Raw genomic sequence first — 27,073 nt, forward strand, 5'->3', positions numbered from 1 at the left:
GTCGCCCAATACCGGTCGGTAACGGACGAAATTACCGAATTTCGGCCGTTACCGACCGGTATTTGTCATTTGGAATGTAGGTGGCATGATTGTAGGATTAATCGGTAACTTAATGAATCGGTAAATTACTGAATTCTTTACATACCGATTCGGTAAATTACCGAATCCTTAATGTAGGAAGCACTCAAGTGAGTGCTTTTCACATTTAAGGATTCGTTATTTACCACCAACTACAAGTTGGTGGTAAATAACGAAAACCGTTAAAAAAGCAATTTTGTGCTTTTTTAACAGTGCCATGTGGCAGGCATATATGTGTGCCACATGTACACCCATGCACTATTCAGTGGTGCAACAGGGTGTCAATGTGACACCCTGCCACCCGTGTAAGTCTACCCCCTATTACCGATTGGGTATTTACCGAATCTGTAATTCTCATTCATTCCTATGGGCCTCCAAGCCCATATGAATGAATGGGGAATACCGAATCGGTAAATATCGAATCGGTATTTACCGAATTTTACCGATTCTGTCAAATGTACCGAATCATTAGCTACATACCATTTACCGATTCTAAAATACCAAATCGGTGAAATTCAGTATTTTAGAATCGGTAAATTATACTTACCTACATCTGGCCCACAGTCCCTTAACATACATAAAGGAGACTGCAGGTCATCTTCTAAAGGGATTCAGCTCTGGTTGGTTACTGAGCTCCTCTGTGACTTTCAATATCTTTACAATTTATCGAAGGCGGTACTCAAACCCATATATCCCAGAGCAAATATATTTACATGAATATTTCTTGACGATCATTTGCATGTTGAAGGACATCTAATCATCTGACCCTAAAGAATATATTCTCATTGACACCCACTTATTATTTTGTATTTGCATTATTGATGGTTTTTATCAATTTAAATACAAACTTTAAAAAATAGTTTACAAAGCCTCAAATGAAATTATAGAGTGATGTACTGAAGAGATATATGATTGAGTGGGTACGTTTTCGAATTTAATGTACAGATTCATGAAACATCTTGTGCTTCTGCAATTTTCAGTGTCTTACACTTTGTGCCAAAAGTTTGAGGTGGACGTTCCATTGACACCACCTGATCCACCTCTAGAGAAAAAAGAGCTGCATTACATATGCTCCAATCTTAAAAAAGAACAAATGTCACCTACTTATAACATGTAAGTACAAGTTAAAGAAGCATCTTGGTTTTTGATGTACGCTATTACGTTATGTTTTATATGTTGCCAAGTGTTTATCACTAATGAAAAATCTATGAAAAGGGACACAGCGTCATGTTAACTTTGGTTGTTATTCTTCATTTTCATATACATTTTAGTCACTTAGTGGTCAAAGCCTGTGTAGTTGAAGCTAGGTTTAGTTTAATTCACCATTTAAGATACCAAATAATGTTTAATGTGCTATTGGAAACGTTTCCTCTGTGAAGAAAGTGAGAAGGGTGTGGAAAGCATGGAGAGGCATAGTTAGAAAAAACAGAGAAGACAAAAAAAGTGAAGTGTATCCTGAAGCTGAAGAACCTAGAGCGGTAAATATGGGCTACTCCACTTGCTCACTGACCCAGTAGTTGAAACACTTGAAAAGTATTCAGAATGAAGAGGAGGATGGGAACAGTAGAGTTAAACTACAAGAGGTAGGCATTTCATTGTATTATTTATAAAGTATTCGTGCTCTTCAGATAGCATTTCTGCACCACCTTATCTTTTTATTCAGTTGGATGCAGTAAACAATACTCACCTAAAGTTGTTTGATGTGCTGGGTGACAGTTGTCCCAAACAGCCCACTTGTCTTCATTGTGTCAGGAGTGATGCTCTCTCTTTACTGTGATGGTGGTCCTCTTACATGTGACATAGCATAAAGTGCACTTTGGATGAAGGGACTGGGCAATACCTCCCATTGGTAAGTTGTGAATCTACAGTAGCATGAGAGTGCAAACATCACTGGGGCCCTCAATATCAGTGCCTACATGTTGGCATGTCTACCTTACCCTGTTGTAGTATGATCTACACTACTGTTTTATACCTGATCTAAGTGTCTTCATAGATTGATGTCTGATTCTATCAGAATGTGTGTGTAGGTTAATCTGTATTTGGAATAGTTATTTGTGCTATGTATACAGTTTGTGTGTTACCACAGACAGCACTGTGTACACATTGGTGGGTGGGTGACACATACCCTAAGCAATACCCACTGTCATCAGTCAGGTCCAAATGATGAAGGAAGGACATGACAGGTAGACTTACTGTAATTTGTCACTATTGGAATTTCCATGGTATAGATGTGGGGTATTCAGTTATGTGAACTGCACATGTTGATGTGGTATGGTTCATTCACTGATTGGATGTGTAAACAAAACAGTTTTTCTTTTCAAAAGTAAAAGCGTTGACTGGACAGTGAGTTATTAACTGTTGTCTCGCTGCGTTAATAGTCTCTAGCTCTTGTTCTTGAGAATTATTTCCCCTTATCAGAAGAATTACCCCACTTAAGATCAGTGGGAAACATATCAATATACTACTGTGAGCTTAGGACTTATTCATACTTTGTTGTCTGTCTATCGTCAGCGACATGTAGATAGAATACTAGTTGTTGTAATGCTGGCAGCCTAACCAACAATGTTGGGAACACCAACATAATGAACCAGCGCAAAAGTAATTTACTTTAATTTGGAAAATAAATGAACAGAAGTTGCAGAAAATTATTTTTGGTAAGTACATTGGTGTAGTTTTTTAATGAAGAGAGCACTGGCACACTGTGATTTTAATTGGAAATTCAAGGTGTATTCAGTAAATCATTGCTAAAAGCCAGTATAGTGTAGCAACTGTTAAATATGAAATAGCTGGGCTCATTTTAGAGGAGTTTCCTAATTTTAGGAGGTTTGTGGGAGGCTATTAGAATCGTTTGCAGTTTTCCTCGGGCTCTAGGTGTTAAAGCACATTATCTCAAGTTCGCCTTACATTCCTTGGAAATAGATTGTGATGTATTTAGTATTAAGTATTTTGCTTCATTAACAAGACAGGAGATTTTGTTGCTGCTGAATGTCTGCGAAGTGTTTGTTCAAGTGAACTGCCACCGCAACATGTGGGAGGCAGCAAATAGGTAATCTTTTATACAAGTATGAGGAGAATTTGAACCCTATGATTATAAATCAGAAGGAAGTGATAATAGCTCGTATAAAAATAACTATAGAGAACTAAATAAATAAAATTGATGGTGCTGATTGAACTTAATTCAGAGTAAAAGGTATTTTCCTGCTCTTTATTAAGATAACATTATTACTAGTGTCACTTAGCTATGAGTACCCTAAGGCCTACATCGTGTATGCTTCTTGTAATATTTTGGATGGGATTGTTATTAAAATGTCGGAACTCAATGTTGATCATCTATATCAATGTATCTATACATCCAGGAACCCACATGTGATATTTCGAATCTTGCTAATGTCTCCAGTCACCTTTGGTTCATGATAGAAATTCTTTTGAGCCTTTGCTTGTTCTTGTAAAGGAATGTACTGTAGATATTTTATATGTATACTGATGTTTGTCTAGAACTGTGAATCTCAAATAAACAACATTGGATATTATTTGAATGCACCAAGGCTAGTCTTAGGAACTTATGGGCTGGGATTCTTGTAGCCCAGCATGTTCATCTATTCGACATTCACCTTTCTATCCTCTCCTTGTTTTAGAGTATTTATAACGGAATCCACGAAAGGGTACCTGCAGGATGTGTTGTGGCAGTCCGAGAGATATCAAGATGATATCAGTACACGTTTGTTGAAAGGTAATTACGTGTGTTGTCATATACGGAAATGTATGAAAGCATTTCACAGCACAATAACTGAATATGTTTTTCAAGCATTGCAGCATTACGACTCATACTCAGAAATTCAGATCAAACTGTGGGTACAATGTCTTGGGTGATCAATTTACTTATGCTGAAAAAGGGAAACATTTTGGTGAACATGTTAAATTTATGAAGACTGCGTGAAAGTGTACTTCAAATATATTTTGTGATATGTTGCACTGAAAATAAATGTTCTGTAACATTGGATCTTCACTGATAAACGTCATAAACGTAGAATATTCCCACCTATGTGCAGGGACACTTACTTCAACACTCCTTCCTTAAATGTAATAGTGTAAGTCTATCGGTGGAGGAAGGCATCTCAGTGTTCCACAATCTGGTGATACCTCCATGGTTAATTAGTCAGGCTAGTTTTTGCTTCATGTTTCCCTTGGTAAATCATTCATATATAGATAGCGCAGGAACAAAAAATTCAGTACCCAGGTGAAACAAATGTACTACGCTAATAGTATTGACCTCTACTCTTTCCTTAAGAAAAGAGAACACAAATGAGCCTGTCACGTCAGAAGTGCACAATCTGAAATAGCATACACTCTTACTTTAAGGAGTAAGCAAATTACATTTCCCAGCATGCACTATAATAGCAGTTTGCCTCTCATGTCACTTATTTTTTGTGGCTGGTGCTCAGTGGCTTTCAGAGCAATTTAAGAGTTATTTATTCATCTTTTCTTAGGAATTTTTTGAGTGTGAAAAATTTCAACTTCATTCGGCCATTTTAAATGCCTGAGAGCATTTTCCTTTTTGTTTTTTCCCACTTTTTAAGATATTTGTTTCTTACGATGCCCTCAATTTTTGTGAATTGTCCTTCCTATGGGAAGAAGAAAGCTGTCCCTGATCTTTCTCCAGTGTGTGGTCCGTTTACCCTCTGTGCATACCAATCAGAGGATGAAGGATCGAGATGGCATTTGCTTAAGAGGAAAACTGGAAGAAAAAACTGAATGGCAAGCCAGAGATGGGGCCCACCCCTCTACTGAGTCTGTGCACTATCGTGAAAAGGGCTCACACAGACGTAGATCTAAAGGGAGAAAGCAACGGGGATATGCTAACCACCAATGCAGGCACTTCCACCATGCCAAGGAGCACAGTTCAACCTCGAGGCAAAGATCAGCCACACTAAGCTTACTGTTGATAAGTTTGATGTGGATGTCAATACCCTATGTACAGTCATCTTTACTTTGGGCTCCACCTCAACCAAAGTCTGCGCCAGCAACATTGAACCTGTTGCTGACAACCCATCCTTTGGCTTTAAAACACTTGTCAGGTGAGCTGTCAATCATGAGGAGACACCATCAATCACCATCAAGGAAAGCAAAACCACTGCAGATAAATCGAAACAATCTGCATTGATTAGGTCATTGCATTCATTAGCCTCATCTTTTTCAATTCCTTCAGAAGAAGGTCCTGCTTCACTTCCGACCGACTAGCTATAGTTCTTAGAATGGAGAGTGGGGTACTCGATTCAAAACTCTCTTGAACCACTGAACCTACCACTAAGACAAGTTATGATACCAAGAAGATCTTCATTGTCTCCCAGATTTAACATGCCACTGCAACCTTCTTCGCCAAATCCATACCAGATGTCTCCTCAAGCCACGCTGAAGGGACTAAATAGGAAGAGAACCCCGTCCATCTCTCCCTCCTCTTCATTACACCATTCCTGTGAATCATGTACATCATATACTCCAACTTCTCCACTTGCACTCTAGCGGCATCTCCTGTGGGAGGTATACAACCTTTACAACTAAACTTTTACAACGAACTACCATTACAACGCAATTTTTACAACGCAAACTATTATAACGCATTGCTCTGGGGGGCGCTCTAGGATAGGGAATAGGTTAATTTACTATCCAATAACCTTCCCTACTATCCACGGGGACTGGAGTTGGAATAGTAAATTAAACTATTCACTATCCAGCGCCCAAAAGCATTATGCGTTGTAATGGTATGCGTTGTAAAACCTACGATGTAAAGGTGGGCGTTGTAAAGGTAGGTGTTGTAACGTCATACATCCTCCTCTTCATTACACCATTCCTGTGAATCATGTACATCATATACTCCAAGTTCTCCACTGGCACTCTAGCGGCATCTCCTGTGGGAGGTATACAACCTTTACAACGAAACTTTTACAATGAACTACCATTACAACGCAATTTTTACAACGCAAACTATTACAATGCATTGCTCTGGGAAGCGCTCTAGGATAGGGAATAGGTTAATTTACTATCCAATAACCTTCCCTACTATCCACGGGGACTGGAGTTGGAATAGTAAATTAAACTATTCACTATCCAGCGCCCAAAAGCATTATGCGTTGTAATGGTATGCGTTGTAAAACTTACGATGTAAAGGTAGGCGTTGTAAAGGTAGGCATTGTAACGTCATACATCCTTAAAGTGGATGGTCCTTGCAGTGGATATCGGAAAGGCATTTGATAGTCTAGAGTGGTAAGTTTTATATGGTGTCACACACAGAATGCTGTTAGGACAAGGCTACCTGAAATTGGAAAACTGCTCTACATGGGCCCATTAGCCCGAATTAGAACAGGTAAGACAATATCGGAACAGTGCCATGTAGAGTGGGGTACGAGACAGAGATGCCCCCTCTCCCCACTGTTGTTTGCCTTGGCTATGGAGTCACTGGCCTGTTTGACAAGGACAAACGCAAAATACCGGAGGATACATCTGAGTACTTGCATACAAGGGGAACAGCCATTACAACGTGGGTTTTACCACGCGTGCTTTTACATTGCATGCGTTACCATGCATCCGATGTTACAACGCGTGGTAAAACCACGCATACCATTACATCGCATGCGCTATTACAACACATGCAGCTTTACTACTACTAAACTGAGAAAAATCCTAATTTTAAGACTTTCGGTATTCACAGAAGACATTTGGGAGTCCTAAAGTTAGGAGTCCTAACTTTACTACTACTAAATTGTGAAAAATCCTAATTTTAAAACTTTTGGTATTCGCAGAAGGCATTTAGGAGTCCTAAAGTTAGAAGTCCTAACTTTACTAGTACTAAACTGAGAAAAATCCTAATTTTAAGACTTTCGGTATTCACAGTAGGCATTTAGGAGTCCTAAAGTTAGGACTCCTAACTTTACCACTCCGAAACTGAGAAAAATCATAATTTTAGGACTTTCGGTATTCACAGAAGGCATTTAGGAGTCCTAACTTTACTACTCCTAAACTGAGAAAAATCCTAAGTTTAGGACTTTCGGTATTCACAGAAGGCATTTAGAAGTCCCAAAGTTAGGACTCCTAACTTCTGTGAATACCAAAATGAGTAAGTGCCTTCTGTGAATACGAAAATGGTAGTAAGTTTAGGATTTTGTCTTAAGTTAGTTCTGTGAATTGGGCCCGTAGTGTTTGTGTAGTGTTTTAGGGTTTAGGGTAGTGTAGTGGTTTAGGGTAGTGTTGTGTTTTAGGGTTTAGGGTAGTGTAGTGTAGTAGTGTTTATGTAGTGTAGTGATTTAGGTTTTAGGGTAGTGTAGTAGTGTTTGTGTAGGGATTTAGGTTTAAGGTAGGGGTAGTGTTGTAGTGTGGTAGTGTTTTTTGGGTTAGGGGTAGTGTAGGGGTGGGAGTAGTGCGTTGTGTAGGGGTAGGGGTAGTAATGTAGTGTGGTACTGTTTTTGGGTTAGGGGTAGTGTAGGGGTGGGAGTAGTGTCTGGTGTAGGGGTAGGGGTAGTGTGGTAGTGTTTTTGGGTTAGGGGTAGTGTAGGGGTGGGAGTAGTGTGTTGTGTAGGGGTAGGGATTTTACTTACCTTGCATACTTTTACTGCGAGTATGGTTTTACCACGCATGCCTTTGCATTGTAATGGCATGTGTGGTAAAGGCATACTCGTTGTAAAAGTATGTGATGTAATGGTATGCGATGTAATTGACATCGCGTAGTAATACCCGCATTGTAATGGCACGCATGGTATTTGTATGCGATGTGTTGACATACATTTGCATGCATCATATAGCATTATATGTGGATAACCTCCTGATGTTCCTGGGAAACACAGGCAATGCATTGGTGGGAGCCAGAGACTTAATGGCGGAATTTGGGGAAATGTCGGGCTTACATATCAATTGGCAAAAGTCCAAAATATTTCCTCTAACTTAAGATAGGGACCCCTCACCCGAGCTGGGAAGTCTACAATGAGAACCTCGGTGCTTAGAGTACTTAGGAGTAAAGATATATCATAATCACCCTGATATGTTTGAGGGAAATATGGGGATGGCTATAAGATCTTTGAAAACCAGTATGGAAATTTGGAGGGACCTCCCACTATGACTGGTGGGGAGGATTTCCCTTTTAAATATGGTGGCACTACCACAACTATTATATTTGTTCACTACTCTCCCAATATGGGTACCCCCTAGATGGCATGCTGAAATACATTCTTTAGTGGAAGGCTTCCTACGGGGCATGGGACACAAACGGGTGTCGCTGCAAATATTGCAACGACCGACCTGCATCGGAGGGAGGCATTGCAATCCCTGACTTCGAAAGACACTACCTGGCTGGCCAACTACAGTGGTTTGCTCAGTGGATAGCAGATCAACAAGCGCCAGAACGAGATGCTGGACCATTCGTACCAGATTTGAACACATTACTAAGAATGGTGGTGGAAATGGGCAGGGCACCGAAGGGAGAGGCGGGGAGCTGCAAGTAGTACAAAGCTGTTGGAGGTGATGCCGCCAGAAAACGCAGACTCTGGTCCCTTATTCCCCCAACCTACCCATACCATTGCTGCGACTGTTACCACACGGGGGCTCTGGGAGGGACTAGGAGACTGGGAGCAGATAGGGGCATTGTGACCGGGGTGATGCTCCAATGTGAAGAATTTAAAGAGAGCTTTGATCTTCATTAAGGGCAATTCTTACTACATATGGGGGTAGCAGCAATGATCAGGAAATATTGGGGGGCAGAACTTTTGGAACCCCCACATCATGAAACTTGCAGATATATAGGTACGGGAGGCGTTAGGATTAAAGCGGTCAAATGCACTAGGCGGAGATACCCTTCAACCGCTGACCACTCTACGGGACAGATGAGCAGAAGACCTAACTATCCCCCTAGAGGACAAAGAAGGGGAAACCATACTAGCCAGGACCCCTAAAGTGTCAAGGAATGCCCGCTGCCACCTAATTCATTATTTCATACTACATAAGGCATATCTTACCCCGGGACGGATTAATAATATTTCAATAGAGAGGACACGAGGTGCTCAAGATGCGGAGAACTGGGAGCAGAAATCCTTCATATGCTATGGACATGCCCAGTGCTGAGAGTCTATTGGAGAGGAGTCACTGGCACAATTGGGGAGATCATAGAACAACTGATACCGCAGGACCCTGCACCATCTTTGGGGCTTATTCCCCCATATCTCCAAAACATGGGTCACCAGTAGGTTTCAGGACCTGGCCCTGGTACTGGTAAGAAGAGAAATAACGAGAGACTGGACCCGATTTTTAGCATGGAAAAAAAAGAACTAGAAAATGGGCGAGTTGTGAGGGAAGGGTTCTCCTTAGAAAAGCGGGCGAGTCAAGTCCTGAGAGACTGATGCCTAGGGAAAGCCCAATAACACAGGAGGCAGATGTAATCAGAACTTAAACATATCTAAACATAGTAGAATGCGACTAATAAACCAACGAATAGAAGGGGTGATAGCAAAAATGGGCACACATCAACCTAAACCAACAATACAATAACTAGCTTGTTATGAACCTTTGGTGTAGATATGCAAGGGAGGAATGGAAGGAGGAGGCGGGGAATTAATGGGGATTTGGTTAATCTTATTCATATGCATATTCTATGTAATTCTGTAACCACATAATGTAGATCTGTAAAGCAAGAAGTACCTGCATATATGTCAAATGCAATGTGGAATTGGATTTGAATACAAACTCAATAAAATGTGTTAAATAGCTATTCTAAGAAATGTTCCTGATTCCAGTGACTATGGTTGTAGCCACTCGTAGACTCCTGGAAAAATGCAAACCCTCTGAACATAACCCAATGTATTTGAGACACAATCCTTGACCTAATTCTACTATAGTTTTGGCAGTGAGAAAAAGACATGCCTCCGCTCTAGAAAGTTCCGTTCCGTCCCACCTGAGGACGAAAGCAAGCGCATAGACACAGCTGGATGGAAGGTTTGTGGTTCTTTAACATGGCAAGTGCCTCTGCCTTGTTGGGATAATACGATGGAGTATTATGGGAGATGCTCACTTCTATTGCGGATGATTTGCCAAGAGATAAAACACAGGGCATTTTAATATGTTCAAGAAGGACAGCTAGTCTCTTATTCTGGAGCATGCTCCCACTATTAATGACAGGCAGAGTAGCCCCCACAAAAATGTGATGCTGCCATGGTTCTTATGTTATTTCACAAACTTACCACTATATATTCCTCTTTCTTTTTTCCGCCCGCTGGAAAAGCTGATCTGATTCAGACCACTAGCTGCAGATTCCTTCACGTAGAATTATCCCCAGGCGTGGGACTGGATCCGGAAACTTTTTTGCCACAGCATCACTGCGCGCCGGGGTTGGGGTGGCATCACGCGACTCCGCCCATGCGTCATCCACGCACGTGACGTCAGTGAGGTCACATAAGACCCGACCCGGCGCGCCTACATCAGTTATTTTTCCTTTTCCGTATGCAACGTTGATCCAGTACTTGCTACGGGCCTGTTTCGGGCCCCTTTCTTCTCCATTCTTTTGGTGGAACAGTGTGCGAATACCTTCGGGCTCCAAAACTTGTAGGTTTTGTAGGCATCTTATGTCGGCGACGGACCCGCACCTCATTTGTATGTGGTGTTTGGGGAGGATCCACGGCACCACCTACTGTGAGGCCTCTCAGCAGTTAAAGTCGCGGCGGGAGCGCCGCATGAAACTTCTCTCGGCGCATCTCTCCAGGTCGACGTCCTCCCCTCGGTCTGCTTCGGTGGACTGCTTCAGGTTCAGTCATGGTCGTCGTCCTCGCCTTTCTCGAATGTCACGTGAGCGTCGCTCCCCGGTGGGTAAGTTTTGCAGTTTGTTCCCGGGGGCTGGGTTCCGGCCTACCAGGGGCATGGACTCTCCGCGGGTGATGCGGCCCGCGTGTCGTCCTATCCACCGTTTCCCGGTGTTGGGGCGTCGAGAGTCCAAATGGAGACATACGCGGCGGCTTTGCAGGTCTCGCTGGCATCTCTCCCTCCTTCCCCTCCTAGGGCGTTGGCAGACCCCTTGCCTTGCACAGGGCCCTCTGTGGCGCTGCCGGTGGCTCCGGCCCCGGTGCCCACTTGTTCGGATCCAGGCTTGGAGGGTGTGATTCTGTTGGGGTGCGGCTCCGCTGGGGCACCTCCTTCATGCCACAGCATCTCTACCTCGCCGCAAACTCCTGTGGGAGTCCCTGTGGTGTTGCGGGAGGTCGAGGGATGGGACCCGAGCCCCTCCCGGTCCCTTGACAGGATGGTCCTGTCTAAGGCCGAGGTGACGCCGCTACGTGGCCGGCAGCAGCTGGACCGTGCGGAGCCACAGGGGTCGGTGAACTCTCCTCGCCCCGCTCCGGGTCGGGGCCGGGTAAGGACCCCTCGCCCCTCTCCGGGCCCCTTTCGTCCTCCCCCACAGGCGACTGCCTTGATGAGGGGTGAGTCGGAGGTGAATTTGTTCTGGCACCACCTCATGGGTTGCCAAGCGATCTACGCCTCGTCCTGCACCGTGAATGGCGGAGGGCTTCGTGTTACTCCCCAGGGCCATCTCGTTCCCCCATTCGGATGGCTACCATGGTGGAGGTCGGGTCGATGGCGTCCTGGGGCCGGTCCCTCTCCAGCCGTGCTCAGGTCTCCTCTCCGGTCCCCGGTGCGGGGTGCCTGGGTGGAACCATGTCAGGGGACGCCGGATGGTGCCGGCACTCTGCCTCAAGCGGCAGACTCTACGGCTCCGGGCAGGGGTCGTGCCCCGGATTCATCTTCGGAGGCTCCATCTTCTCCGAAGGCAGCCTGTATTTTGGTGTCATCCTCCCCGGAGACGGGTCGCCGTGTGGTGTCTTTTTCACCGGCGTCGAAGGGCAGCTCTCCACCCTTCCTGAGGCAGAGGTGTTCGTCGGAAGACTGGCAGGTCCCTCATTCGTCGGCTCCTTCTGGCTTCCAGGTCTGGCCCTTGCCTGCCACGTTGGGCCTCGGGGACGGCCGCCTTAGTATGCAGCCGTTGCCCACAGAGGAACTGCTTTCCCCACCGCAGGGCCCTACGGAGACGGGTGTGGCCTTCACTCACGTGGTGTCCACGGCTGTGGGCATCCTGCGTGGTGACCCCGTGGCTCACTTTCCGGCAGACCATCTACTGGAGGTCCTCCCCCAGGGCTCTGATGGGAGGGAATTCTTGCTTCCTTTTGAAGGTTCACTCCTTTATTCCTTAACGGGGGCTTGGAGGCATTCTACCTCCAGGGATCCGGTGCCTCAGCATCTTCTGCACCAGCATCTCCTGGCGCCGCGTGATCCGGCATGCCGTTCCCTCCACCCTTCTGCCTCCAGTGCTCTATTGCAGACTGCTTTTCCCTCTCTGCCGCCACTGCTGACTCTGCTGTCCAGAGAGGCCCGCTGGCTGGACTCTTGGGGGCACAATATGTTCCTCGCATTGTTGGCTGCTGGAAGGCCCTTTTTTTTATTAGAATTGGAATTGCTGCGCAGACTTGGCCCTGAGATTAGGCCTTCTGCTTGATTGGGCTGCTTGTCAAGCCTTTTGAGGGGGTGTCTTTTTTTCCCCGTGGCTCTTTTGTTTGTTTCTCTGCTGCGGAAGTTCTTCAAAAGAGGGTTCCCATGTCTGGGGCTTATTGTACCCTTGGTCAAATGGCTTGCGCTCTGCTGGAGGGTTCTGGTCGCCTTCGGGTGCCTGTTTTCCATGGCATTTGTGTAGGTTGCTTTTGCTCATTGAGGTTGTGTGCGCGGCCACTCGTAGTGGTGTGCCCCGGCGTCTCCTCCTTTCCCTGCTCCTGTCCTGAGGTCTGGGACGCTTTTGTGTTCCCCCTTGCCAGGCACCGCCTACTTGACCTTCCTGAGGCCTCGGGCTGTTTCTTCTTCTTCTTCTTACTGCTGGCGGCTTGACTGCAGGTGCTGTTCTGGCTAGCAGGCTGCGCTCCATCTGGAGTGGGTCCGCCTTCTTTTCCCTTGTTTCCTTGGGCCCTCTAGGCTTCTTCTTCTTCCACTTTTTCTGTCTTGGTCTTGGGCGGAAGTTAGGTGGCCTTGGGGGGGTGGGATGCTTTGGCCTCTCCGCCCTTGCCTTTAGTTTCTTTGCTGTGCGTGTATGAGCCCCTTCAGCCTTCTTTTTCCCTCCTCCATCCTTGGGGTTGGTAGTGTTCTGCTTGTGGGGGTTCCCCTTACCTGGCAGGGACAAAGTTGTTGTTGGTCCACAGATCTGGTCCCCTGGGGGACCCTCTGTTCTGTATTGGCTGGTGGGCTCTTTTCGCAGACCCTCCTTCCCAGAGGGTATTGCTATGGTATCTATTCTTGGAATCTGCGGCTAGTAGTCTCTATCAGATGTACGAGTTACTTACCTTCGATAACGATGTATCTGGTAGAGACGATTCTTGCCACAGATTCCTTAAAGGCCCGCCCTTCCTTCCCTTTTCATCTGCGAGGACCCTTGGGTTGGTCTTCGGTACTCGCCTCCCGGTGGGGGGCTGTGTCTCCTGTGAGTATCTTCCCTGTTCTTGACGGGTCGCTCCGTCTGGGGGCGCTTCATTCCTCCTTGCTTCTTGGAGGATGGGGTTCCGGTGCTCCGGTGCCCTGCTGCTCTGGCTACTCCAGGTTTGGGGGAGATTGCTTTGTATCCCTGTCCTTCCCTCCCCATCCTTCCTTCCAGTGCTATCCCATGATTGAGGGTCATCTGGCCATGTCTTGTCTTGTCCCTTGGGGGTGGTTGCCCTCTATGTTGGGGTGGCTTGGAGGGTTGTTTCCCTGTCTGTCTTGGGACTGGTCCCCTTTACCTGGACAGGGGTGGTCAGTATACTACGTGTACCATGACTTACGCATGTTCCTTGCCTCTGGGGCGCGGGAGTGGGAGGCTGTCTCTGTGCTGACAGGGTGGCTACGCAGGGCTCTGCTTGCTCGTTCTTCTTTCCTGTCTTTGGGTTCTACGGTGCTGCCACTATTCTGTGTGGTGTTGTTAGTCACCGCTTCTTCCCATTTTTCTGCTCTTTGCACACTGTTCCCATGCTTCCACATTTTTTTATCTGGTGATTCCGCGTTGTGGTGCGGAAAAGTTCTCAGAAGAAAACTGATGTAGGCGCACTGGGGCAGGTCTTATGTGACCTCGCTGCCGTCACGTGCGCGGACACCGCCTGGGCGGAGTCACGTTATGTCGCCCCGACCCAGGTGCGCAAGGATGCTGTGGCAAAAAAGTTTCTGGATCCAGTCTCACGCCTGGGGATAATTCTGCGTGAAGGAATCTGCGGCTAGAATCGTCTCTACCAGATACATCGTTACCGAAGGTAAGTAATTTGTACGTTAAGGACTTCATATGGGGCGACACCAGGCACCGAGTGGCGATAAACAGGCTCTATCTACTTACAGACCAGGGTGGCCTTGCAGCCCAAATCTAGAGCATTACTACTTGGCCCCTCAGTTACAATGGGTAGCTAGATTGTTAGCCGACCGTCAACGAGGCGACACTGCGACTACGCAGCCAACCATAACCTTATCAGAACGAATAAGATTATTTCACCCCTACGCGAAAAGTTACCTGTATCGAGAAGGAGTGCTGATTCCATACACAACATTAGTAAAGGAAGCTGAGTTACCTCCAGGTCAATTCTTACTCTATTGCTCGCTACTAGCTGCCCTCTCTACTAGATAGGTTGAGTTAACCACTAAGCCTGTAACCCACCTCACCATACAATACATGCATGTCATGGGACAGGAAGGGCACCTAACAAGATGGTTTGCTGCCTCACTAAGACACCACACAGCAATTAACCTAACACCACTTTGTTTTCACTGGGAGGAGGATATGTGTCGCCAGTTTACAAACTCTGAATGGTCCTCAGTTCTAGCAAGCACTGTACAAATCCGCAGAACGTACGACTACGTCAAATGCATAATTATATTACTCACAGAGCGTACCTCACACCTGCAAAGTTTAACCGGTACTTCAATTGTTGGGATGCCACATGACCCCGATGCTCACACAATTACGTGGATCTGCTACACATGCTATGGGGATGCCCCGCTCTGCTTGTGTACTGGAAAGTGGTTGCGGACATCCAAACTCAATGCAATGACCGCATACTCCCATTTGAATGGTACGTCTACATCTTGCACTTATATCGTAGAACCCGTAACAACATAGTAACTTCTAGATTCTTAGACTTGGGAATGGCGGCAGGGAAGAGACTGATCACCAAGAGGAGGAAGGCCCCCAACCCCCTCACATACTAGCATGGAGACGGTCACTGCTCATGTGGGCCAAAGCGGAGAGGATTGCACTCCACCATGAAGATACCTTAGGTATACGCAAGACCCCTCTCACCACAAGCTGGGACTTGATACTGGCTGAGCTATTGCACATTCACAACACTATTATGTTGCCCTCACTCTCAGCTAATGCTACGCCTTAAAAACACGCTCCCACTGAGGAAGGCATGGAGTCGGAAGAGTTGACAACGTGCAAGACTGCATTTCGCTCAACACTATACCATGAACAAGTGCTAAAGTCCCTACCACACATACCAATATACTGGATGCATTAACTGAGGTAACCAGGGGCAAGCTCAGCTGTTATGACAGTCTACCTGCTATGTTTTTATTTGTCCCTGTTACGTTATCAACCGATTCCACAGTTTGTAAGACACTAGGTACTATACAACAATAGTGCTGACATATACTGTATACCTAGACATCAGTGAGCCCACAGGGTCACAAATGACCAATGCTGTAGTTTAACATTTATAGGCATTGATTTACCTTATACGTTGCAGCTAAAAGCTGCAAGCTTGTTTATTTGTTATTACAGACAATGTATAAGTACCAATAATGCACCCATTGAATAACATTTGTAAAATGCAACTAACAAAAAGAACTTGTATAATTATATAATTTTTAAAGAATGGAAAGCCTCATAAAACAGATAGAAGAAATAAAAGGACAGCTAGTCTCTAATCAGATTATAAATGTGACCATCGATTCAGCATACTAGGCTATCACAGAGTTCTGCCATGGTATCTCCCTACACCGTGGGTTCTGACTTCGATTAACAACATTTAAGCAGATGCTCAGTTTAAGATCATGACGCTACTATTTACTGGAGCTGTCCTCTATGGTGCTCACACTGATGGTAAGATGGAAAGGATGAAAAAAGAGGCAGAGACTTTAAAGACAGTAGTTTTGGAGGAGAAGTAGTTTTACTGTTCCCAATACAGATGCAGGGTGTCAAGATATCATTAAAGACAGAAATGTATCTCCCCTTAATTGGTCATCTAGCCACAATCGCAAGGGCAGCAACAATGACAGATGTAATATCTTTGTTGACCTAGTCAAGAGAGAGGACAGCAACAGCATCACCCTTAATCCTGTTCCCAAAGAATGAGGGCTACACTTTATGTACCATGTTCTCCATTCTGATGGAAGGGAGTGGTTCAAAACAGATGGCAGAGTGCAGATCAGTAACCACAGACAAATGGGTCTTACAGGTCAGGCAAAGTGGCTACTACCCTCAGTTGGAATCTCCTCCACCATCAATCCCTCCAAAATCAGCACCAAAACATCAGTCACAGCTATTAAGGAGGTCAAAGCGTACTCCAAAATCATGAAATATAATCTGTTCCTTTGTCTCTAAGAGGAAAAATAATCTATTCAAGGTATTTCTGATCCCAAAGAAAGTTCCAAATATGGCCAACAAAAGGATCAAGAAGAAAGCATTCAGGATGCTGGCATTACATCAGATATATTTACTGCTCATTAAGAGAGACTAGACATGCCTAGTGGATCTACAGAGTGTGAACACAGAATCTTTCTGAGATTTATAATAGGCAAACCCTACTACCAACACAAAGCCAAACCCTTTCAATTGAAATAGGCTACCGGGGACATTCTCAAAATGCATGGCTATTATGGCAGCTCACCTTCAGAGGCACAAAACCTGCATCTACTGAGGTTCTGTAATTCTCGAGACTGACTCCATTTTATATTGTGCCACCATTTTGTGTTGCCCTCACGTAGGCCTGTGAAGGTAGCCTGGCGAACAAAGTGGCCTGGCCTTCTTAGTCCATGTATACATTAACTAGGTTTCTTTCTGACTCTGGAATGAACTGTAAGAAACTGACCTCTTCACCTGAACTGACCTCGCAAAGCCAATTTCCCTGATCGATCTTTGTCTGAGATTGCCAATCAATGTTCAGGACATTGTTAACTTTTAGTTTCCTTGCACATGCCTTATCTTGTTCATCATCTGTAAGGGTGGGCGTAAAATCCGTTTCGCGGGCGAATTTGCGGATTTTCCGCGATTTCGCGATTTGCGAATCTCGCGAAATCGCGGTAAAATCGGCGAATCAGCGAGGACGAATTTTCAGCCAAGCAAGGGTTACAGCAGCAGGTGCAAAAGTTTAACCTAATTTCTTTGTAACCTTTTACAAAAGGGTTACAAAGAAATTAACTTCAACTTGGGCACCTGCTGCTAAGTGCTTCCTGGCTCCTCTTTGCCTACTTGCAACTATTCTCTGACCCTGCTCTGACCCTTGAAGCAGGGTCAGAGAATAGTTACAAGTAGGCAACAAGGCACCTGTCCCAGGAATTAAACCTCATCAGGAAGCACTTACAGATATAAAAAAACAGGAAGAAGGGAGAGGAATGGCAAATACACCCATTTTGAGTTGTCAGGAGGGGTTAAACTAAAAGAGACCTTTACAGCACAATTTTCATATGCATTTTGCTAAAAATAAAAAGCTGTATGTTCTGCAGGGGCAACTCAGGAATCTGGCCCTTCAGAGATCCGGCCTCTCTTTCTTTCTCTCGTTCTCTCTCTCCCTCTCTTTCTCTCTCTTTCTCTCTATCTATCTCTCCCTTCCTCTCCTTTCTTGCTCTATTTATCTCTTTCTCTCTCTCTTCCAAGTTCTTCCTCTTTCTCTGCTTATCTCTTTCTTTCTCCGTTGTTCTCTCTCTCTTGCTCTCTATCTCCCTCTCTTTCTTTCTCTCTCTCACATCCTCTCTTTCTCGCTCTCTCTTTCTCGCTCTCTCTTTCTTTCTCTCTCACTCTCCCTCTTTCTCTCTCTCTTTCTCTTTCTCTTTCTCTCTCTCATCCTCTCTCTCTCTCTCCCTCTCTGTGTGTCTTTCTCTCTTTCTCTCTCTCTTCCATCTCTCTCTCTCTCTTTCTCTCTCTCTTTTACTTTCTTGCTCTTTCTCTGTCTCTTTCTTTCTTTCTCTCTTGTTCTCTCTTTCTCTCTCCCTCTCTTTCTCTCTCTCGATCCCTCTCTCCTCTTCTCTCTCCCTCTCTTCCTCTCCCTTTCTCTCTCTCACATCCTCTCTTTCTCGCTCTCTTTCTCTCTTTCTTTCTCTCTCAATCTCCCTCTTTCTCTTTCTCTCTCTCATCCTCTCTCTCTCTCTCCCTCTCTGTGTGTCTTTCTCTCTTTCTCTCTCTCTTTCCATGTCTCTCTCTCTCTTTCTCTCTCTCTTTCACTTTCTTGCTCTTTCGCTTTCTCTCTCTTTCTTTCTCTCTCATTCTCTCTCTCCCTGTTTCTTTCTCTCTTTCTTTCTTTCTTTCTTTCTTTCTTTCTTTCTTTCTTTCTTTCTTTCTTTCTTTCTTTCTTTCTTTCTTTCTCTCCCCTCTCTCTCTTACTCTCTTTCTCTTTCTCTCCCTCTCTTTCCCTCTCTCCCTTTCACTTTCACTTTCTTGCTCTTTCTCTGTCTGTCTCTCTCTTTCCTTCTTTCTCTCTCTCTTTTCTTTCTTTTTTCTTTCTTTCTTTCGTTCTTTCTTTCTTTCTTTCACTCTCTCTCTCCCTCCCTCTCTCTCTCTATCTCTCTCTCTATCTCTCTCTCTTTCTCTCTTTTGAAACATTGCAAAGATCTCGTTGATGACAAAGTACAAACAAGCATTTGCAATGCAATAGGTCTCGCATGTTTTGTATTTACGTGACAGCTGTATTGATATTACAAATTACTATGGCTTTTAATTTTTAAATAATTAATACTTAAATAAAAGTGATTTTAATTTATAATGGCAATAGCTTAAACTTTTGAAAATAACTTTTGTGAAGATTATGTTCAGTGTATTTTATTGTGACGACAATCCAAGAACAGAAGTGAAATATTAACGTCTTTTTGTGACATTTGTAATAAAGTTTGAAACATTGAGAGAACATATTTGAACCAGTTGTTGTTGAATGGTTGCGCAGATTGATGTTGGGGTGGTGCTGAGTGGTGCTGTGGTGGTCCAGAGTGGTGCTGTGGTGATGCTGAGTGGTGCTGTGGTGGTGCTGAGTGATACTGGGATGGTGCTGAGTGATGCTGGGGTGGTGCTGAGTGGTGCTGTCGTGTCACTGAGTGGTGCTGTGGTGGTGCTGATTGGTGCTGTGGTGGTGCTGAGTGATGCTGCGGTAGTGCTGAGTGATGCTGTGGTGGTGCTGAGTGGTGCTGTGTTGGTGCTGAGTGATAATGTGGTGGCGCTGAGTGATGCTGTGGTGGCGCTGGGTGATGCTGTGGTGGTACTGAGTGGTGCTGTGGTGGTGCTGAGTGATGCTGTGGTGGTGCTGAGTGATGCTGTGGTGGTGCTGAGTGGTGCTGTGGTGGTGCTGAGTGTTAATGTGGTGGTGCTGAGTGATAATGTGGTGGGTCTGAGTGATGCTGTGGTAGCGCTGAGTGATGATGTGGTGATGCAGAGGCAGAAAGGCACAAAAAGCAGTCTAACAAAGGGCTGAAGGGCAGAAAAACAAGGGAAAAATGAGTCTAACAGAGGGCAGAAGAGCACAAAAAAACAGTCTAACAGAGGACAGAAGGGCAGAAAAACAAGGGAAAAACGAGTCTAACAGAGGGCAGAAGGGCACAAAAAACGAGTTTAACGGGGCAGAAAGGCACAAAAACGAGTCTAACAGAGGGCAGAAGGGCACAAAAAACGAGTCTAACAGAGGGCATAAGGGTACAAAAACAAGGGAATAACAGAGGGCAGAAGGGCACAAAAAAATGGGTCTAACAGGGGGCAGAATGAATCCCGCCCTGCATGTTTGTCCACGAAGATGCCACCCTTTTGTGCAATACCTCTACTCAACTGAAGTACTTTCTACTGTCTAATCAGTAAGTGCTCCCTCGTTAGCTAAATGTATAGGGGCAGATTTAGAATAACTGGCGCATCCGCAGGGATGCGCCAGTTATTGTGCGCCGCAGCTCCGCCACCCATGGTGCGCCGCATTTACAATGCGGCGCACCATGTGGCAAAAATGGCACAGATGCGTCACGCATCTGTGCCGTAAAAGCAGCGCATTGCTGGAGCTGCGTCGCGCTTGCGACGCAGTTCCAGCAATGCTCTGGGGGGGCCCTATCTCCCCAATGCTGCATCAAGCCTTGCGCCTGCTTCAAGCAGGCGCAGGGTTTTGACGCAGCATTGTCCTAAAAGTGACTGAGTGAATTCTTGTAGATTTCACTCAGCCACTTTTAGGAGGCTGAGTCGGAACGCCTCCTGATGGCGCAGGGCTTTACAACGTGACGCATCTCACAGAGAGATTCGTCACATTGTTAATACCCAGCACCATGGCACATCTTTTGTGCTGCCGCTGCGTCACAAAAGGTCTCGGTAGAGGGTGGCAGTGGTGAACCAGAGGGTGGCAGTGATGAACCAGAGGGTGACAGTGATGAACCAGAGGGTGGCAGGGGTAAACCATAGGGTGACAGTGCTGAACCAGAGGGTGGCAGTGCTGAACCAGAGGGTGGCAGTGCTGAACCAGAGGGTGGCAGCGGTGAACCAGAGGGTGGCAGGGGCGAATCAGAGGGTGACAGTGCTGAACCAGAGGGTGGCAGTGCTGAACCAGAGGGTGGCAGGGGTGAACCAGAGGGTGGCAGGGGTGAACCAGAGGGTGGCAGTGATGAACCAGATGGTGGCAGGGGTGAACCAGAGGGTGGCATGGATGAACCAGAGGGTGGCAGTGGTGAACCAGAGAGTGGCAGTGGTGAACCAGAGGGTGGCAGTGCTGAACCAGAGGGTGACAGTGGTTAACCAGAGGGTGGCAGTGGTGCACCAGAGGTGCTGTGATGAACCAGAGGGTGAAAGTTGTGAACCAGAGGGTGGCAGTGCTGAACCAGAGGGTGACAGTGCTGAACCAGAGGGTGGCAGGGATGAACCAGAGGGTGCTGTGATGAACCAGAGGGTGGCAGTGGTGAACCAGAGGGTGGCAGGGGTGAACCAGAGGGTGGCAGTGGTGAACCAGAGGGTGGCAGTGCTGAACCAGAGGGTGACAGTGGTGAACCAGAGGTGCTGTGATGAACCAGAGGGTGGCATTCGTGAACCAGAGGGTGGCAGTGGTGAACCAGAGGGTGACAGTGCTGAACCAGAGGGTGGCAGGGGTGAACCAGAGAGTGGCAGTGCTGAACCAGAGGGTGGCAGTGGTGAACCAGAGGGTGGCAGGGGTGAACCAGAGGGTGGCAGGGGTGAACCAGAGGGTGGCAGTGGGGAACCAGAGGGAGGCATGGGTGAACCAGAGGGTGGCAGTGGTGAACCAGAGGGTGGCAGTGGTGAACCAGAGGGTGGCAGTGCTGAACCAGAGGGTGGCAGTGGTGAACCAGAGGGTGGCAGGGGTGAACCAGAGGGTGGCAGGGGTGAATCAGAGGGTGGCAGTGGTGAACCTGAGGGTGGCAGTGCTGAACCAGAGGGTGGCAGTGGTGAACCAGAGGGTGGCAGGGGTGAACCAGAGGGTGGCAGGGGTGAACCAGAGGGTGGCAGTGGGGAACCAGAGGGAGGCATGGGTGAACCAGAGGGTGGCAGTGGTGAACCAGAGGGTGGCAGTGGTGAACCAGAGGGTGGCAGTGCTGAACCAGAGGGTGACAGTGGTTAACCAGAGGGTGGCAGTGGTGAACCAGAGGTGCTGTGATGAACCAGAGGGTGGCAGTCGTGACCCAGAGGGTGGCAGTGGTGAACCAGAGGGTGACAGTGCTGAACCAGAGGGTGGCAGGGGTGAACCAGAGGGTGCTGTGATGAACCAGAGGGTGGCAGTGGTGAACCAGAGGATGACATGGGTGAACCAGAGGGTGGCAGTGGTGAACCAGAGGGTGGCAGTGCTGAACCAGAGGGTGACAGTGGTTAACCAGAGGGTGGCAGTGGTGAACCAGAGGGTGGCAGTCGTGAACCAGAGGGTGGCAGTCGTGAACCAGAGGGTGGCAGTGGTGAACCAGAGGGTGGTAGGGGTGAACCAGAGGGTGGCAGGGGTGAACCAGAGGTGCTGTTATGAACCAGAGGGTGGCAGTCGTGAACCAGAGGGTGGCAGTGGTGAACCAGAGGGTGGCAGTGATGAACCACAGGGTGGCAGTGGTGAACCAGAGGGTGCTGTGCCCATACACGACTGCATGGGTAACTTCGCCATGCAAGCGGCCCGCGAACACGCAAAAAGCCCCGCGAACATGCAAAAAACCCCGCGAACATGCAAAAAACCCCGCGAACACGCAAAAAAACAAAAATCCGCAAATTCGCACGAATTCGCAAATTTCGCCCATACTTATTCATCTGTTACTGTTTCTTTTTTATGTTTCTTCATTACATGGGTTATGCTTTCAATTATAGGTTTATCCGGCTTTTGGAGATTGAATTTGGGACATTCCTAATGATTAACTTTTGGGTTGGGATACTCTACATGTAATCATGCCATGCCCTGCAGTGCCATCTAAATCAGATTAACCTTTGTTTTGCCCATATCCCGCTAAAACCCCAAAGGCTACTCACCTGCTGACCCTCCAGATTTTCCATTTGTTTAGGAATGTAATTGGTACAACTCCCTTACATGCCTGGGGCAGGATAAAGAGTATATAAGACGTGAAGTAAGACCATTCTAGCAGACTGCCTCATTCAGTTGCTAAGGCTTCTGTGTGACGTAGTATCACCTCATTTAAGGTTAATAAAAATGCTCTTTTATATTTCAGCTTCATGCCCAAATTCTTTATTATTGGTTTGAATGGACTAAGTATCAGTGAGACCCCTGAGAAGGAGTTCAGATTTCTTCACTACCACTGCTTAGACAACTAGTTCATAGAGGCACACAATGCACAACATGCATGTCAAGATTTTAACACCACAGCTAAGGCTGTAACATTGCTGAGGTCTGCACATAAGCCTCTATAAAATCGTCGTCTCCTGTGCAGGTTCTTGACTACTCAACACAAAGCTGCGGACAGAAAAGAGAGAAGTGTATTCTTTAAGGAGAGAGTGTCTACCATTGTACAGATCTGTTACCACTTTATTGCGAGCCATCCAACACCAACAGCTACCTGGCCATTTTTATTTTTACAAACTTGGTCTGTATTTTTATGTTCAGGCCAGTAAAGATATAGGGAAAAGCAATGAAATCTGGTATTTTTTTCCTTCTGAAACTTAAACGTAATCCTACAAACACATATAGAAAGCTGTTCGAAAGAATTTGAAATCTGTCGAACTCCTTTCAGAATGATTGTCATTTTACAAAACAATGCTGACAATTTTACATGAATTATTTTTCACCTACAACCTGTTGCAGAACAGCAAACTGTAAACTAATGGCTGGTATGTTTTTCTTAGAAGGGTAGGCCACCCTACAAACAATGCCTCAGTTCCTATCTGTCCTAGGCTGAATGGCATCATGCATTTTCCTGATTCTCAGTGCACACCATCACATGAGAACTATTCAACAGTTCATGGAATACCATTGATCCCAGTGGAAAAGAACATTTGCAAATACCTTGTCTGTGTAAGCCAAGGAATCTCTCAAATAGTGCAAGAAAGCCAATCTGTGGAAAGAAGTTATTTTCCATCAAGACCTGCCTGCCCATACCATTGTGTGACAGATGCCTCCCTGATGGAATGGGTACCCGATCTGCGAATTCCAACAGTTTAAGGACTGTGGATGTAGAAACAACAACTCTATTATATAAATATCAACAAACAGGGAGGCAACATGTCCAAAATCCTATCTCTGGAAGCTAAAGCAATGTAGCCCTTCCTATTGGCAAGGAACCTACCGATTCTAGCAGTTTATCTTCCAGGTCTTCAAAATTGTCAAGCAGGCCTTCTAAGAAAGTGCTTCAGTGACAAATACAAATGGGAATTATATAATGAAGTCTTGCTAGACATCTTTCTAGTCTGAGATTAGCACCATATATCCCTGTTTGCTACCAGCCAAAACGCAAAATGCCCAGAATGTACACTGAGAACATGGTAAACTCAATAATTGAGATTTTGCACCGATTCCCCCGATTCCGTCAGTTTTGCTCAAGATGAAACTTTCCAATGCAAAAATGTGTGTGATTGCACCAGAATGCGCAAGGCAGTGCTGGTTTGCAAAGCTACGATACCTGTCTGAGAGACCCCCAGGAAGTTGCCTTGCATCAAGGATGCCAGGAAAGATACTTTTTAAATTGTTTTTATTGGTATTTGAAGTTGAAACTCCAGGAAAGATACCTCATCACAATGTTCAGTCTTTGAATGTGGGAGCATGTCTTCTGAGGGCATAAAACACAGTCATTTGAACTTTCTGCCTGACAGTATAAAGATTCTCAAAGAAGCTAAGTGGCCTTGTACTAGAAGCTGGAAGAAAGTGTAATATGATGCCTAAACAACAACCATGATCCCACTACCTGCCGGGAAAATGTACTCATTACTCTCTGAAGACTGAAATAGTAAGCAATAAAAGTCCATCTCACCACCATGTTGGCTTACATGAAAGGATATTTTTAGAGGTCTTTCTTCATGAATTCATGTGTTGAAAGATTTTTGAGAAGGTTTGAAGAAGACATTTCCTCAAATAAGACAACCATCTCCTCAGTGGGAGCTTAATCTGGTTGTTTCCAAACTAATGGCTCCTTCATTTCAGCCCATACATAAAGCCTTATTTCCCAACCTTTCCTGGAATGTAGCTTTCCTAGTGGCTATCACATCTGCAAGGAGGGTTAGTGAGCTCTGAGCCAATTTATTAATAGAACTGTACACAATCTCCATAATAGTCTCCATAATAGAGAAGTTTTGAGGACACATCCCTCTTGTCTACCTAAGGTCATTTTAGACTTCCACACAGACCAGACCATAGTGTTACCAGTATTTTTCATTAATCCATCTTCTCTAGCAGAGAGGCCTCTTCATTAGATGTCAGACAAATCAGTACATTTTATTTAGAAAGAACTGAAGCTTTTCTTAGAACAAACTATTTGTAAATTATGCTCACCTCAGAACTGGCATGGCGGGGGCATCGCCGAGCCGGCAATGGAGTTGAACATGTAGCCCGGAGCTCCGGTCCGGGCCAGAATATGTTTGGGTCCAGAATCCTGACTGAGGACTGAACAGAGACCTCCCTATCAGTGCCCTCCCCACCAGAGCACCTGCCGTCATGCGGAAGCCTTCAGTAACACCCGATCTCTGCTGTATCGGCTGGCCTATTGTGGGGCCAACATCGGCAGCTCAAGATGGTGGCTGCTTGGTGCTTCTAGGGTGGCCGCTGAGAGTGACTCGGGCACGGTGCACCTAGAGGAGCAGGTTCTGGCCATGCTTGCCGCCCTGAGGTTCAGGGTCTGCCCTCGTGGGAGAGTGACGGCATCTGGTGCCGCCTGGTGCCACTCCTGCCTCTGCAGTGGCCCCTTGAGAATGCTGTGTGCTGGGAATGGAGTGGTGGCGGGTGCTGCAACAGATGGGTGGGGCTGTCATGCTGCGGTGTGCTCCTCAGCATACTGCTACAGTGGCTGTGGGAAGCATTGATATTTCCCTTCCTTGCCCCCTTGAGTGTCATGGGTCTTGTGGCGGGTGGATCGACCCATGGAGAGAGAACGATGCTCTGAACAAAAGTAAAATGGCAGCCTCTTGAAGTTTTCCCGCGACTGCTGTGTTTGAAGATCCACATGCAGCTAAAGGCTGCTCTTTCTTGCTCTGCACTGCCCCCAGTGACATGTTAAGCTACAATTTGGTCAGGAGGTGAATGAAGGGGAGGCTCTTGCTGTGGCCCTGAATCTGTCTGTGATCTGCTGTGCATATAGTCAATGTACCTGGAAACTACGGAATAAGTGCTGCTGACTTCGCATCTAGTGCACTGGGAACTCACCTGCAGTTGGGGTCGTGCTCTCCTTTCTCCCAACGCTGCCCCCCCCCCCCCTCGGGTGTGGTTCCACAGATAAGGGCCACGACGACTGGGTGGCATAGGCAAGCCAAGAACCTGGAACTTCTCAGGGGGGAAGACTTGGATCGGACTAGCTGATAGGGGGTCACACTGAGTTGGTTATTGGTGCTCTCTGGGGGAACTGAACAATTGCTGACTGCAAGCCGGCGGACCAGTGGACCCTCCCGCAAAATATTTCTCTCCCCACTTGTTCTGTGTGGAGGTGATAAGGAGTAGGTGTGGAGCCCTGTGGGGACACTGTGCTCAGTCTGAATGGAAACCCTGATAGTGACCATGGTCAAGTCACGAGCGACCAAGGAAGGCCCCGCGGATGCAGAGCCTCGTGGGGACCAACGAGAACGGGAGGAGGTATCAGGGACTTTGGCTGTGCACATGGCCACAATTCGGAAGGCGATTAAATGCACAAAATAATCTTGGTAGCACATATTGCTCAAGTAGAGGGGGAAGTGGGGTTTCTCAGAGAGGACCAGCGGAAGCTAGCTGACTGCATCAAGGAGACTGAAGACACCTTAGAGACAACAATGTCGCAGATGGATGACCTCAACCAGAGGGTCTCAGTCATAGCTACCAAACTTAAAAATACGAAGTGCAGAGCTTACTATCATAATGTGAGTTGGGTGCGGATTACATAAAAAGCAGAGGGGCCATCATGGGAACTCTATGTGGTGGACTGGCCGGCTGGGACAGTTCAGAGGGGAGTCCCCTCATAATTATTTTCCATGGGACGTGCTTACAGGGCCCCAGTGAGCCCCCTTCTGCCTTGCTCTGAGCCCTCGTCCAATTATAGCACAGTTGATGAACTTCTGGGATGGGGATGTGCTCCTCGAGGTGGCGAGGTAGCATGGGCCATGGACAATTGATGGCCAAGAGGTCAACCTGTA

The 27,073-nt window shown here is 46.4% G+C and overlaps 1 protein-coding gene across 1 annotated transcript in view; it reads left to right on the forward strand.

The window, feature by feature from the left end:
* SHOC1 (shortage in chiasmata 1) overlaps positions 1-27,073 on the forward strand; it is a 1,878,679-nt gene that overhangs the window by 600,977 nt on the left and 1,250,629 nt on the right. The window contains exons 10-11 of the mRNA XM_078676649.1: positions 1,059-1,191; positions 3,714-3,808. Of these exons, the coding sequence (XP_078532775.1) occupies positions 1,059-1,191; positions 3,714-3,808 (228 nt within the window). The remainder of the gene's footprint in view (positions 1-1,058; positions 1,192-3,713; positions 3,809-27,073) is intronic.

This window comes from Lissotriton helveticus, chromosome 2_1, assembly GCF_964261635.1.
Source record: "Lissotriton helveticus chromosome 2_1, aLisHel1.1, whole genome shotgun sequence".
Classification (NCBI taxonomy): Eukaryota; Metazoa; Chordata; class Amphibia; order Caudata; family Salamandridae; genus Lissotriton; species Lissotriton helveticus.